Raw genomic sequence first — 16,085 nt, 5'->3', positions numbered from 1 at the left:
CTTGGAGACCAAACAGGAGAAACACCAGGTATACAGATGAGTTTGATCCTCTGCATGAGCAGCATCTAGTAGCTGCATTCATAATGATGGTGCAAATCATAATACTAACATCTTGGTTTTGTTCCTTGGTCTTGTTTGGAGTGATAATTAATTATATACAGAACAGCTGGCCTCCAAACCTGACCTACCTGCCCAGATGAGACATGAAGAGCAGAGTTGGGGCAGAGTAGGTCTCTGCATTCCTACCTGTGCTGATAAAATTTGGCTGTGGTTGTTTGAGTCTGCACTGGTCTGGTTGTCTTACCTTTCTACTCCTGAGACTGCCAGTCTCCCTGTGAGCTCATGCCTGCGCAGGAGCCAGCAGTGCTGCCAACACATGAAACAGCATATGTTGTCACTTTGACCATCTGCCACTGAACGTGATGGAGAAAAGGAGGGACTTGAATGTGAAGCCCTTTTATCTGTTCTGTGAATCTGCTTATAGATCATGTTAATGACTCTCGGTCTTAGCTTGAGCCACCATTCACTTGAGAGATGTTGAGATGACTGGTCATCAGGGGGATTGCACAAAGGAAGTGAGATTTGAGAAGCAGTGCAGAGGTCAGAGAGGATGCTTAGGCATAGAGAATGGCTTAAGAGAAAGAAAGGTGCAATGACAACTTATGGAAAGGGGAAGAAAAGGATTTCTGATGAGATTTATCTCCAGCCATTATTAATAGACACGTGGAAGAAAGTGGGAAGTGTTTTCCAGTTTCCTTCAGGCTCAGCTGATTCCTGTAGCCTGCCAGTACCTGCAGCCTGGCAGCAGCAAAGACATGAATTTTTTTCTGCTTTTCAGACCTCCAAGTCAGTATTTCAGAAACACTGTTGCTTGTGTAGAGTACCTAAATTTTTCAGAAATTAACTTGAATTGGTGCTCAGGCAGGCTGCTCTGAGGCCAGCCCAAGCAAAGCTGTGTACACAGTGCTGGAGGGTGGCGGGCGCTTTAGGTAAGTGATCTTGATAGGTACATTCTGATTGATGGGGGAGTTTGTCTCCCAAACTGTCACAGGGTTTATAGAGGTGCCACTCAATACCAGTGCTGGAATTGCTTGTCAGAGCACCTGGCTACAAGAGCAATGGGGATTGGAGACAAAGCTGTAACTTTGTTTTTTCTCTGCTTAATGGCCCCAGCGTCTGACCTGCTTGCTCACTCCTGTTTGTCTGGACCTTAAGGAGGCAGCTGGGATTAAGACTGTCAGAAGATTGTGCTGCTTTAGCATCGTGAGGCTAATTGTATCGGGGCTGGCAGCGTATGACCAGTGGTTGCCTCCTACCAAATGCACAGCAAGAGCAAAAAATTCTTCAGCAAGGGAAGGGAAAGAGATAGGAGAGTCATTTTGGTTTGTTCTTTTTTCATCTGAAAGCAGCATTTTCAAATTCACGTGTGGAATTACATTCCTCAGGCCTGAGGTGACTCTCCTTGTAAGAGTGACAGCTGCTTCTGTGAATAACAGATCATGTCTCTTGTGAATTCCTAGGTCAAACTCACAACTTAACATTCAGTTGTTAGATTTCACTTTATTACACGTTGGGATAAAGTTCTGGTCCCAAGCATTGACCTCTGGATAGCAGCGCTGGCTTTAGAGGTCCGCTCTAGGCAGTGTTGCTGATGGCCATGAATTACTGCGCGACCTTCAGAAGCTGAGCCTTGCTGGAGGAACCCTTCCCCACTCCCAGTGCACGCTATTGAATTGCAAATCACCCGAGTGTAGTGATAGGGGGTCTTCTGGAAGCTCCTGTTCTCCTCTAGTAGGTCCAAAACAATGCTGTTACAAAGGCCATTTTATTCTGCTCAACACTCCCTGCGCTCCATTTCACGTTTTCCTTGCTCCTGGATGGCAGTATATGCTGCTGGCAGGAGCTGGAAGTTGTGAGCCCTCTTTACACTTGGGCTGAGTTAGTGAGAAGCAGGTGTGATCCTATCGGGCCTTTCTTGCATTTAGTGGTCCTCTTAATCCATTTATAACAGCACTTGTCCAGAAATCTGGTTTGAATGAGCCTGAGATGAATGAATAATGTCAAGCAGTTCAGACGTCAAATATTTGAACAGCTGCGTGGGTGTTTTCACTGGCTTTGTGGATGGAAGCAACCCCAGGAAGTTAGACAAGGAGGGTCAGGTTGAAATTGTGGCACCAAACCCCAGCCTGCCGGAACTGGTCTCAAAATCCATCCCTGCTGCAGATGAAAGGGCATTAGGACGTCCGTGGCAGACCGTTTGCTCTGCAGGTGATGCTGGACCGAGCTTTGCATCCTGTTCTTTGGTGTTCTCTTGCATGCAGTGGCAGTACTGAGATTTATGGACCTTTTGATTCACATCGGAAACATATTTTGTGGGTTTTGGTTTTCCTTTTTTTTAAAGGAGCCTCTGAAGTCCTAAAACTGATAGCACAGCTTATATTGAAAGTAACCTCCATGAACCCAGAAAATACTTTGTTTAGCATACAGTTTCTGAATCAGTTTTTTTTTTTTTACCATGTTGCAATGGACTGCACTTGTTAGTGTTCAGAAAAAAAATCTGTATTTGGTGAAAATCTGAGAGTTGGATCACTTTACTGTGGCTTCCTTTAGGCATTGGCCTAGAGTCCTCAATTGATCAGAAAAGAAAACTTACCCTTCTCCTGCCCCTCATCTTAATGAACTTCTCTGCTATGCCCTCTTCTCTGTCTGAAATGCTGTATCAGATCATCCCAGTGTGTATCTGCCATCATAACACATACTGTCCAAACCCTTCCCATGTACCCTCCCTGTGTAGGGAGGACAGTACTCTGTTGGCAATGCAGTGGTTCCTATTACAGATTCAGCAGCAGCTCTGAAGTATTTTCCTTTCAGACTTAAAAGGGATTTTCTTAAGTACAAAGGTTTTGAGAGCAAGGACACCAGGATTCTGAAGTCAAGGTGCCTTAATATTTGTAAATTGTATCACAGTAAGCAGATCTTCTTTTCTTAAGCTCTAACCATAAACCACTAGTTGGCTTGAGTCACTTGGAAACAAAATTGATGGAAGGGTGAGTGTTTGCTGTGTGCTTGGCATCCTTGCAGAGAGAGGAACATGGGGAGCAGTCCCACTTAAATTCATTCTTTTGGACACCTTCCCTACCCCCCACCCCCCAAGGCACTTGCTCCAAGTATTCATTGTCTGGCTAACATTCAGATCACCTCCGGGACTGGCCAAGTCACATCTCCAGCTTTGCATGATTTGTGTTTCCCACAGCTACAAGAAAAATGAAGACCTGTGTGTCCAAAGTTTATGGCCTTTGAGAAGTGATGGGCTAAAGTAATGCCAGGTGCAGGGGATAGTGTTACTGCAGGTTAAATGCCATGCCTGTAAATTACCACCCCATTGCGCACTGTGACTTCTAAGGCAGCTTTGAAAAACTGTCCAGCTTCTTTGACAGGTCTCTCTTACTCCTCTAAATCTTCTCCCAAACATTGTGATGAACTGAAGGAGTCAAGATTTACTGAATGAGCCATTGCAGCAAGAGAAGGCAGCTCATGACATGTGTTGGCTGGCAGCGTGCAGCTAGTATGTGAAACACTTCATAAGGGCCCTGCGGGAAGAGGGCTGCCCTGGTGACACCATGGAGCTGACCTACAAGCATGGCTCCTGCAGTACCTGGAGCAGACAGTGGATTCTGCATTGTCGAAGCTAGTTTTGTTACCTCTGCTAAAAATTAACGCTGGCAATTACTTGGAAGTAAAAGGTAGTTTATGCTTCTAGGGAAAGGTTAGTCTTAAAATCATCATCATGCTATGGTTATCACTCGTTAAAGACCTTCTTTATATTCAGGGAAGAGAAATATCAAGTCCATATAAACAAATTTTATTGGGGGCTTAATGAATGAGCAAGAGCGTCTGTTCCTGGAGAGCAACAGTAAAGAACTGTGTCTGCATGGTGTCCTTGGAAATGACACCTTCGCCTTGCCCTGCTCTCTGCACAGATGCAGACTGTTAGAAATATAGCTTGGTCTTCTGGGCTGGGAAAGCGCAAGTTTGCTGCTGACAGCATGAGCTTGTGTAAGTGTGCTGGTGAGAGCCCTGTAGAGCGAATAGACTCAGACATCTGTACCCCTAAAAGGACTACCCTAACGCTTGGAAATGTCCTCATTCTTCAGAGATGGACCTTATACTCAGTGCTTCTACATTAATTTTAGCTTGTCTTCTGCATTTAGAACAACGTTCACAGGGCAGAAGTGCACTCACATCACAGAAATGTGCCCCCTTTGGGGCATTTGTGCAAAGCCAAGGCTATGTCTACTCTTCCAGTGTTTGCAGGTGGGATTTGCTCCTTGGTCTAGTCACAGACGTAGTTCACCAGCCATCTGGATGTGCCAGGTCCTTCAGGCTCCAGCAGGTACTCTCTGTGAGCCAGGTGTCCAGGTCTGCTGTCTGGACAGTAGGGTGCTAAGGGAAAGAGTGCACTGGAGGCACCTGGAGTGAGCAGATTTCTATCTGCATAGCTTATGTCCCCAAATAGCTTAGATCTGCTGCAGAATTGAACATGAATGAGGACCTTGCACCACCCTAGGATTCAGTAGATCTTTGCTTAATTTCCAGTCTCATGGGAGAGAGCATATCCAGTGTCACATAAAGAATAAATATACGTATTCCTTAGTTTCCCTTCTATTAATAAACCTTAGGCAGCAAATACCACATGAAGGTTCATCTTTGTAGGTGCTTGTGCACAGATTCAATTAAAAGAAGCCTGGTTACAATCAGCAATAACACAGTCAACAAAATGCTTGAGAACAAAAATAAATATATATATTGTTAGAAAGTGGCAATTGTCACACAGCTCAGTCGCAGGGGGAACTGTTTATGTTTGCTTCCTGCTGGAGTTGGGACTGGGCTCTTGCCTAATCCACCCCTGTTGGAAGTGCAGGACTCTTGTTGACTTGCACTGGAATTTGCTCACCTTAGAAGTGCTTGTAAGGAGCTGTTAATGACTGTGGAGTCTTTTTTTTTCCTCCTAGAAACAGGTTTGCTATTCTTAAATGTTTTGTATTGTAAAAATCTAAGCCGTGACTAAATGCAGTTAAAGAAGGAAAAGGTATTTCTAATTGTATTTTAGCCTCTGCCTGCCCTCTGCATCTGAATTAAGGACTAATTCAGAATATCCCTGTGGCTTTCTCTTAACTGCTAGTAGTATACTTTTTGTGTTAACCACTTTATGAAAAATCAGCCTTCCTTATTTTCTATGAAAAATCAGTCTTCCCTATTTTGCTTCAAATACTTTCTGCCTTTGAGAGAGATCCTTCCAATGCTTTCAACTTTAAAATAACTCCTGTAGAGAGCAAAAGGTCAAGAATGTTTCATTTTCAGTGTTGAGGGGCATTTTAGAGTATAAAATCCAGGAAGTTAGAGCATTTCTATGAGTGTTTTCTCTGCACTCTTCTGAAAATTGTTCTTGTGCAGTCTTTGGAGACAGTACCTTTTGTGAGGCTGTTATGAGTAAAGGACAGCCTGCGGACTGGTGCTGTTACACCATCCTTAGGAGAGACCTCCTGCACTTCAATTCAAATGCTTATCCATGTGTTTTATTTTCTTCCAGGTTCTGGGTTTATCATGTGCAGTGGCAAGGAGAATCCAGACAGTGACGCTGACCTGGATGTGGATGGAGACGACACACTTGAATACGGGAAACCACAGTATCGTTTTTGAAAGGCTTTTACTGAGAGGGGACCTAGGGGTGCATCTTCAGCTAGCTTTCATACAGCACTGCCCTGGGTAGTGGTGGATAATCTGTGTCCAGCCCTACTGGAAATAACACCACCTTTTCCAGCTAACATGTTACTTGAACTAGGAGGGATTCCCAGTTACTCCCTTTGAGATCCTTCTATTGATACAGCACTACTTCAGACCCACTCGGTGAAGTCTGTAAGTGACATTGTAGGATATCAAAATTAGTGTTTCTCTATTCTGTTTGATCCAGGTTTCTTCCCTATAGATAGCTTTTCCTGTTTCATGAGTTTATTTTCCACAAGACACCCATTTGTTTTCAGGGGTTTTGTGCAGTAAACATTTCAAGCATTATTCACCTGCCGCTCTGAGAGACTGAATTAATGACTGTGGAGTCTTCACTAATGAACTATTCATTAGATAATTCATGGGCAGAACTACCATTAAGGGGAGTTCTTGGGAACTTCTCCACCTGGGAGCCAGGCTCTTTGGACATTGCTTTGGGAGAGTTGTGGGCAGACTTCTGCCCTGCAGCAACTGTAACAGACATCAGGGAGGAATTCCTGCAAGGGTATTATGGAGACACTGACTTAGCTATGATGAGGAGGAATATATAGCTATAGAATTAGATTTTATTGAAATCTACCAGCCTTTAAGACTGAAGCCCCAACTATTAGCTGGTAAAAGATCTCTGTACCTCAAAACAGAAATAGTGGAATTGTGCAAGTTAGGCTTGCAGAGGTTGAGGAATTGGTTTTCCCCTTCTAAGAGGCTGTGGCATCGTGTTGCTGTCAAAAGAGTTTTCTGTTTCTTTCCACCTAAAACAAAACTTTAATCCAGAATTTAAAAGCAAGCCCCTCCATGGATACCAGCCCCTCTTCTTATGAGATGTTCCCAGTTGGAATTAATTTGTTCTGTATCCCAGATAGTGTCCTAACCACCTCAAAAGCCTTTCACCTGTCTGCAGCAAGACTGTATGTTCCTTAACCCCTTGTGCTCAGGTACACAGAGGCAGACGTTATCCCTTGCACTGGGGAAGAGCCAGGTGAAGCCAAAGAGAGGGAGGCGCTCCGAGGTGCTGTTTTAAAGTAAGTACTATGCCTTTCTAATTTGCTTGCATTACTTTTGGGGAATCTCAATTTGTGGAAAATACCCATTCACTTGAGCGCAAGGGTCACAGCAGGAGAGACCTACAAAGAAGCATAGTGTGACAGATGGGTCTCCATTTCTACCCGTGCAGCCTCATAAAGCCTCCCTGCACAATCTCCCTCCCTTAACCACCCCACTGCCCAGCCAGTGCTGTCTCTTCTTCCTGAACAGTGCTGGACAGAAGATGAATTCTGACGATGGGGAAACTGTGCTGTACTAAAGCCTTATGTGTCATTTTACTTCACGGTGAAATGTGGCCTCTTAGGAGTAGTATAATGTGATGCCATCCAAATCTTGTTCAACACGTTAGGAGTCTGGCACCCAGGATGTGATTTCATTGCATCCCATTACATGTTGCGGGGTATGCAAACTAATCCTTCTGCATTTGGCTCAGGTTGGGGCAGGATGTGTTCTCTACCCACATATGTATGTGGAGAATGTAGGCAGCCAGCATTCAAAGCACTTGGGGAAGCATTTCAGGCAAATAAAATGAGTTAACAGGGAGCTAGGATTGCTTTCTAAGCCCTCTGCCCTGCATAAAACAGGGCTTAAATTACCCCTCTATCTGTTTCACTGAGTGATCCTGTGAGGTCAAGGTTGAAGTGATTGATAGAGCAGTGAAATGAAGTTTTCTTACTGCTTAGCCTGTCACAAACACTAGTTCAAAACTAGGTTCTACTCCATAGAAGAGTGGCATTTGCCACACTGGATCCAAGCCATTGGTCTGATACTTTGCTAACCATGCTCGTCCATAGGCAGGGCCTCAGAGATGCTGAAGTTCCTGCACAGCCAAGACAGCGGTATTGTAGCAGGATATCAGAGTACCCCTTGTCAGTGGCTGTGGACACTTAGTGCTTGGTGAGACAACTTAAGACCTGAGGCCAGGAGACCCAGTAACTACATGTGGCTTGCACCTAACACATTGTTTTTCTGTTTGGGCAACATCCTTGCATGTCTCCTGAACTTGTTTTCCCATCTCTAAAACAGGGGAGGTGATGTTGCTTGTAAAAGCACTTTGAAATGCTGGCAAGATTCTGTAGAAATGCAGTAGGGTAGCTGCTGACATGAAGCATGAGCCTGTGTTAGCTTTTGAGTGCAACTGTCTTAGCACATAGAGCTTAAATGTTATACAGTGACAGGTGTACAGCCTGCTCAGAAGATTCCTTTCTCTTACAGTCTCTGTTACTGGCTTGCAAGTGAATGGACAGGGTTAGGAGTTGTCTGTACTTCAATGCTGCTGTTCTTCAAATGGAAAGATGGAAAAGATGGGGCTTATGAGGGTGTAAAGTTATTCTTAAAGGGAGAAGCTATTGCAACACAGAGGATTTCCATTCATGAGTCAGGTTTTCATCTTCGAAATTGTGTATTCAAAAATGAGCATTAGGTCACGGGTGCTGTTTGAATCCCAGGCCTTCAGGCAGCATCACAACCCCCGTGTGATTCAGCAGAGGTCACAGCTAGAAGTGCAGGTTGGGAGAACACTGGTGGAAATGTGAACTAGCACAGAAACACCTCCTGCAGCAGGCCAACCGCTCACATTTTGAAGCCTAGACTGATGGATGGAAGTATTGAGAAAGAAGTGGTAGGTGGAAGGGGTAGCTTTACCTGAGCAGCAAAATTTTCCATACTCAACCTTTAGCATTCTGCCCTTTTCTCTTTTAGTGGTGGCACACCCAGTACTCGAATAACACCGGAGTTTTCTAAATGGGCCAGTGACGGTGAGTGTTGAACTTGTAAATTATTAATTTGTATGCTACAGGAGGGCAGATAGATATTCCATATCTTCTGATTGCCACTAATGAGGCAACCGGTCGTTACAAATGCTCTTCCGCAGTACACATGTACAATCGCACTATCTTTTTGAAACTTTACAGCACAATTAACTGTAGTCAGTGACAGCTGGGGTTGTTCCCAAAAATACAACCTTAACTGGCATGGTGATAAGAGATAGGGGTTGGACTGACTTGCTGTCGTGTCACTAAAAGACAAACTGCTGTATCACAGAGGGGGCCATCAGAGCTTGACTGGGTGGTGGTGGTGTTCAGCTGCTGGGGGTTTAAACTACACAGGCACCTGTTTCTTGGGTTTTTTTCAACTGCTTTCTGATCTCCCCTTCGTAAAAGGGTGTGCTAGAGACTTGTATCATGATCTGTTGGGTAGGTCTTGTCCTTGCTGGCCTCTGTATGGCAAGAAAAGCCTGCACCTGTCCTACTTCATGACCGGTAGTTGAGACTCCAGAGCAAACAAGTCTCACGGTGAAATTGTACCTTTGCGTGCATTATTTGAAAGCTCATAGCATTAAGGGCTGGGGAGGGAATCTTAAACCTATGTGACTGCTGGGACTTTTTATTTAATGCCAGCAGCACTGGAAGTGTAAGCAGCAACCTAGTGGAAATATGAGAATAATAAAACCTGGCGCTTTCCAGCTGTAGATGCCAAATCCATTTCCAGAGCTGGGCAGTGCTGCTCCAGCTCCCTTAGGAAGGGAACTGAAGCTCAGCGACCTGAAGAGACTTGTCCCAATGATTTTGTTCCCTGCTCTGTTACTGTAATGCTTTGGGCATTTGATTGCCAGCCTTGAAAGTACCTACAAGACATAACTGCTTGCCAGTGGGAGGGGGGATGGGTAGAACTAGTTTTGCCAAGGGCATGATGATTAAACGGGGAACATAGGATATCTATCGAAGGCATTTTCTTCTGTGGGATAGGCAATCACATTTATTTTCTGTGATGTAGGAGCACACTTGTAGGTGTGTTTAGCTTCAGTGACTACAGCCACAGAGGTGATAAGGAAGCAGCCCCGATGGCACCTGCTATGAGCTGTTTTCTTCATACTTTTTACCTGAAGCCCCTGTGCGAACCTACAGCCCAGGGTCTGGCCCCAGGACAATTCATCTGGCTTATCTCCTACTGGTATCTCGCACCCCCTCCAGTGCTGGAAGGAACCATGGGACTGCTAGTACTAGGAGAGCTATGAGCAGACTGTTCTGTCCTACTAGTTACCTAGCATATATTTTTCTCCCTGTCTGTGTCTGAGGGGTCTCAGAAAAAGGGAGAAGCTGAAAGCAGGGTCTGGACTGGGTGGATTTGCTCCGGACCCACCTTTCTAGAAGTACACTTTGGTGCGGCAGCCGCATCAAACCTTTCTGAATTAAATCCTGGCTTGAACAACTGGTACGAATGTGAGGGTCAGTCAGTATGGAGTGGGGAGAGGGTAGGGGTTGTATCTTCAGTCCTGAATCATAGAAGCATGCTGGCCAGGGAGAGGGCCTCCCTGACAGACAGGGACACGTAACATCGGTCTCTTCTCTCTCTTTGCAAGAATCGGCATGAAAATGACTCATTGAGGTCCTCTGCTTCTGAAACTAACTCACTCAAACTATTTCATTGGAATGATCTTACTGATTTGTCTGTTCTTCCCTCAACAGAAATGCCCTCAACGAGTAATGGTGAAAGCAGTAAACAGGAGACCATGCAGAAGACCTGTAAGAACAGTGACATTGAAAAGTGAGTGTAAAGTGAATAGCTTTCATTTTTCTTGTTTGGAGGAACCATAGTGTCCCATCTGGTGTTCCCAGAAGCAGTGCTTGTCTGAGGGTAGTGTCATGGTACCAGGACAGGTAGGCATATTTGAAGCACTTACACTGAGGAGGGAAGTAGTGCTCCAACATGAAGCATGGACATGAAGCTGTTGGTGTCCTGACTTGCTTCTGCTGTGTCCACAGAGGGCCTGTGGGGAGTTCTCCCCCAGATATCTGCATGGATAGGTACCCAGTGACAGGGAGCCCAGACTCCAAAGGGCTTCTCCACTTCAAATTGCCTTATTTTAAAAGATGTAGATAGATATATCTATGCTTTCCACCGTATTCTAGTTATGGTGGGTTTCCAAATATGTTGTGTGGTGTGTAACAGCCTAGACTAGAGCTGGGACTTTGGATGGAAGATGAAGATTCAAACCCACTTTAATCTGACAAAAGCAATTGGCTTGTCGAGCTGTACTGTGATTTTATTTTTTTTTTTATTCCCCCTGCAAGATTTCAGCTATCAGTGTGTCATGGGATCCTGCTTTTACTGGAGAAGTTACCTTATCATTGCATCTTGGTTTTTGAGGGCAGTCCTTCGCTTGGTCTCTATTCTGTTTTCTGCATGGTACCTGCATGCTCCACCCTCCATCTCTCCAGCCAAAGGGAATCCCAGCAGCCCCGTAACTTGGCAGAAGTGTCACTGACAGAATTTCTTTTCCCTTAAGATCCAGATTTCACCTTTGTATGGTTGCTAACAGAAATAATATCTCAGTTCCTGAGTTTTTTTACCTGCAGCCCTTCCAGTTGATTAAGAAGTTTAAGTCCCAGTGTTTGAATATACAATAGTGCAGGGGCTCCTGGCCATCTCCTTTTCTGTCCCTTTCTGCTACCTGGATATCCTGCAGCCTAGTTTGGGATAGAAACAAATGGTTTTAGCTGCACTGTGCATTTGGGTAACAACCTCTGTTCTCAGCCTCCTTCCACACACTGCTAGGGTGACTTACTGTTCAGGCAGATTTGATGCTCCAAGCCTAAAACTATGGGCTCTTCACTGCTGCCACAGACTGCATTAATTGGGATGGGGCAGTGTTTTAAACTGATTATTGCCTCGCATAAAATGTTGCCCCAAGATGAAGTGAGAGACAAACAGCTTGAATGAGGTGGAAGCAATGAGGTAATTATGGGTTTTAAACAGATAGCATTTACATTTTGGGGATGAGGTCCACTGATAATTTGGGATGGGGAAAAAAATCTGGTAGTAGCATTAAGCTGACTTTACAGAAAGGGTTTTTTTTGTAATGTAGTTTGTTCTCCTCCTGCCCCTGGTCCTGACTTGAGAGGTTGTGTCCCTGGCACATTTTGGGATCTCTGACAGTTCAGGCAGCCTGGCAAAGCATATGTTCACAGTCAGGGGTTAGCTGGGGAAACTCCCTGCTGCAGAGGAAACTTTAACACTACTTTGCTGTCTCAGCACTTTCCTTTTTACAAGGTTTTATTAGCATGTTTCAGATGTGGGCTGTCTGCTGTTCGATGCTTCTCAGTGAGCAGACTTTGGCCAAGGACCACTGAGTTTGGCAGCTCACAGGTCAGTGCAGAAGCAGCTTTGTCCTTAGAGTGAGCCAACCGTTGCATGCTGCCTTGGTGGCAAGGACTCATCCGTTCTGCCCTAATCTGTCAGCCTCTGTCTCAGCTGCTGCTTGGCATCCCTTTGGGCCTCCTGCCTGTCAGCCCCGCAGCCCTCCACCTTCCCAGATCCACTCCTATTGAAAATCTTTAAACTGCAGGAGCTGAAAGGATTTGACATTTTCCAGAACACTTGAGCTCAAGTGATAAAATTGACATAGCTTTAATAATCTGATCAAAGAGGCTTTAGCTAGCACCTTTTGAAGGATCCTGGAATCCTTTGCAAACAACACTCATGCCAACACCGCTGTGAAGTGGGGGGAGTGTGTGTGTGTGTGTGTGCGCACGTGTACATGTATGCATACGCTCACCTTGCTCCACAATAACCTCACCCCACTAAAGCTTCAGTTCTGCAAAAGGTAGGAAAAGTCAGCAAAACCCAACAGAAATTACAGGAAAAGCCTTAAGTGTCTTGCTGAGTCTCTCCAATAATGTTGATTTTTTGAAAGTAGCAGGGAAAGCTTTTTATTTAAGGTGCTTTATTTCACCAAGGTTCAGAAAACAAGATGGTGTTTCAGGTGGAGAATTCCTGGCTGTTTTTTTTTCTTTTTTTCTCCTTTCCTTTGAGATTCGTGCGTGATAAATAGTTTCTGTCCTGCCATTTAAGGAGTCTGAATTCTCTGTGTGCTTGTCTGTGTAGAGGGGTTCTGTTAAATTAATTGATAACAGGGATCAGAGCTAGAAGCCTACAGAAAAGGAGGGGGAAGGGTTTCACACTGTCTGGCTGTTTCCCACTCCACTGCTGAGGCATGATATATGGCGACCCAGCCCAACAGGCTAAATTGATTCATCTCTAGTTCCTGTTTCTTAATCTGGAGCTAAATTGGTTTCATTTTTCTTGTTTTGGGTGGTGCTTACAGGAAGTTTTTGGCAGCTTCACTTTACTCCATTGTTTGTAACTTTAATTTTTGCCTTTAAATCTGAGTGTTATTGATTGGCATGTTAAACCCCGTGTAGCATCTGATTAGCATTTTTTAAATTGTCCAGAAGCACGTGCCTTACCACCTGTGTCAGCCGTGCTCTCCGTTTAGAGCAGTGGCTAATAGAGTTAGCAGTGATCCGTGTATTGATCCTTCTCTCATAAGAATGACGTTGCTTCCCCCTCCCCTCTTCCAAAAATAAGTCTAGGCAAGAAGAGCGGTGTGGTTTTGTTTGGTTTTTAATCCATTAATACAGTACAGTAAGAGGTCCTCCTTTTGGCATGCAGCTGAAGCTCTTTGAGCAAGTTAATTTAATCTAAACGTAGGTTTTTGTGGAAGAGTCTCTTGCATGTAGAACAATTAGGTTTAGGGTAAGTCTGTGTTTGTTGCCCTGCTCCTTCTGCTGTGCCAGGTCATGAAGAGCTTGGATAGGTTGACCTCATCTGCGCTGTGTTGAACTTCAGATGGCAGCCTCAGGTAATGAGAGAGATGGCACTGGTCCCGCCTCTCCTTCCCAGCACTGCAGGGTGTCTCAGCCTTGCTGAGCTTTTCTAATCTTGCCAACGTGAGGTGTCTAGGAGACACCCCGGGGTGCTGAAGGCTCATGGGGAGAGATAAAAGAGCATCGCACTGGCTTGAGCTCTGCCTGTCTGCTGAAGACCCCCAGCCAAAGCCTTCCTTTACCTCAACTCAAGGTGCAGCTTTGCTCAGAGAGAGCAGCCGGTTCCTAATTGCCCAGGCATCCTCCCCGACTCCACCAACGTCGTACTCTCAGCCGAAGCACTTTCGCACATGGAGAGCTGCAAAAAGCACCTTCTCCGCAAAAAGTCTTCCTCCCCCTCCCTCCCAAGATGCCGCCTGCGAGGGTCTGGTGCCATTTTGAAACCGAGGTTCCCCGGGGTTAAAAGCCAGCATCTTAATTCAGAGTGCCAATGTTCAATTTTGCTTTCTGCCACCAGACTAGATTGCAGGCCAGCGAGAGAGTCTGGGTTAGTGGCCCACTGGGTCACCTCCCATTTGTTTTCCTCAATTTTGTGTTGTCATAAATTCATTCCAGCCCGTTGTGGTTGATCAGTTTATCTCCGCCGGGGCAGGGAGCGCTGCGAGCATGATATATGGCACAGAGCATTGTAGCCAGCCTCTCCATGAATCACTCCAGCTGTTTGGTGTCAGCCCCAAAGCAAACAGGACCCGGCCGCTGAGCGTTGACTACGATGAGCTCAGTATGGGAAGAGACATGACGTATGAATGTTTATTTAATAATTCTCTAATATTTCCAGCGGAGTGTGGCTGTGCCTTCTGGGGGGGGTGGAAGACGGGGGGAGGTTGAAGAGGGAAACTCTAATCTGTTGGGGTGGGTCATAAATCAGGCAGACAACATCATTAATCAGGGATGGGACAGAAGTGGAAGGAGGTGGGACTGGAGCTGCCATCCTCAGTGGGAAGGGGGCTGTGCTCTTTTTTTTCGTAAAACAAATCTTGTTTCTGATTCCTCTTGGCCCCAGCCGCGCTGCCCGCATAATAGCAAACCCAGACACAAGGCTGTTTAAGTGAGTATGCTACCTCTGCTATAAACCTTGCAATACGAGCCTGCCAAGCATTAAATCCCTTTATAATTATCTTCTTTATATAACACTTCATGCTTATCACGCTTCATTGGATGAGACGCTCGTTGGGTTAAAAAGAGGGGTTTAGAGACAAAAAGCAATTGTATTTGTTTTATTTTTCCTGTCTCCTCTTTCCTCCCCTTCTCCCCCCACCTCTTTCCAGTCCAGCTGTTCTGAAACTATCAGCTCCAGAGGGACTCTGGCATGGCAGCCCAGGAAGGAGCATCAGTTAAAAGGAAACAAAGTTTAGGATGGGGTTCTTGTGCAAAGAGTCAAGTGCGTGGGAGCAGTTGGGGCAGTAGCAGTGTCTGTCACAGGGACCCAGTTCCCAGGCAGACGGGTGGAGACAGGAGCAGAGTGAGTGTGAAGCCAGAGGATTAGCAGAGGCCTGAAAGGGAAGGAGCTGCGCTTAATCTGGTGTGTCAGAGGGAAACAGAAGCTGTTGTGAATTCACACCAGAGCATAATCGCTCCCCAGCCCTTCTCCATAGTGTCACACCATTAATAGGCTTTGGTGGGAGACAAGAAGTCATATAGCAAAGATAGAATTAAAAAATTAACTTGAGTCATAAATGAACTAACCCTTTGTGCTCTGCTAAGAGAGAGCATGATGCTGCTGGTGGGTCCAGTACTTGATCAGCCTGTGTAAACTTTAGACAGGATCCAGGAAGCTGAACTGAAGCATGGGATTGTCAAAGCCAGACTGAGAAAGCAGTGCTGGGCTGTGCTGCTTGTGTCCAGATTTTTATCTTTATTACATTATAGTTCTTCCTTTCAGTAATTTAGTAGTATGTAGTATGTGCTTGTTATGTATACTGGTGTTCAGTATTGAAAGGGTGCACAGGTATATGCTTCATTTCTTTATGAAGTGAGACTTTGGCATTACTTCATCCTCTAGGTTGTGGCATTGGAGAGCAGTGTGCTGGGCTGCGCTTCTTTATTCTGCTCCCTCTCTTAACTGTTTGGTAGAAGTTGTGTGTGCCAATGATGGTCTCAAACATTATTACCACTGCATCAACTGAAATTGTATCAAGTGTCGTGGTTCATCACAGGCTAGTGGTTAACGAAGCTCAGCGAGGCAGGCTGACTGTACCAGCTCAGGCCTGGGGGGAAGGTGGTATCTCTGTTTAGTACAGCGGTGTCCAAAGGTTTGTTCTAACTCTTACACCTTGGGGCAGTTTTCTGTAGATGTTGACATCTTCATATAGGGAAGACTCTTATGTCTGTTGAAGCTGAAGCATCTGCAAACCCAAGGTGGCTGCCGGCTTTGGGGGCAGTAGCATTCCTGTCCCATAACTGGTGCAAACCTCAGGAAGGAATTTCATTCCTATGTTGCGGGTGCGGTTTAGGCATCTTGCCATTCGTGGTCTTCCCCTGCCCCTTTTCTTTTTTCTTTTTTTTTTTTTCTTAGTTTCAGAAATGCTGTTAACTTTAATTTGTGGAGTTGCTTCCTGGGAATGAAAAATCGATGGGGGGCTATCGCAG

At 45.3% G+C, this 16,085-nt stretch overlaps 1 protein-coding gene across 6 annotated transcripts in view; it reads left to right on the top strand.

Annotated features, from left to right (window-relative positions):
* RNF220 (ring finger protein 220) overlaps positions 1-16,085 on the top strand; it is a 232,656-nt gene that overhangs the window by 192,944 nt on the left and 23,627 nt on the right. For all 6 annotated transcript variants that reach the window (XM_074832190.1, XM_074832193.1, XM_074832194.1 and 3 more), the window contains 4 exons: positions 5,591-5,687; positions 6,720-6,806; positions 8,530-8,585; positions 10,296-10,374. In XM_074832190.1, the coding sequence (XP_074688291.1) occupies positions 5,591-5,687; positions 6,720-6,806; positions 8,530-8,585; positions 10,296-10,374 (319 nt within the window). The remainder of the gene's footprint in view (positions 1-5,590; positions 5,688-6,719; positions 6,807-8,529; positions 8,586-10,295; positions 10,375-16,085) is intronic.

Source organism: Strix aluco, chromosome 8 (assembly GCF_031877795.1).
Source record: "Strix aluco isolate bStrAlu1 chromosome 8, bStrAlu1.hap1, whole genome shotgun sequence".
Lineage (NCBI taxonomy): Eukaryota > Metazoa > Chordata > Aves > Strigiformes > Strigidae > Strix > Strix aluco.
The sequence above is the reverse complement of the archived record's forward strand: the minus strand, read 5'-3'. Positions and strand labels throughout refer to the sequence as shown.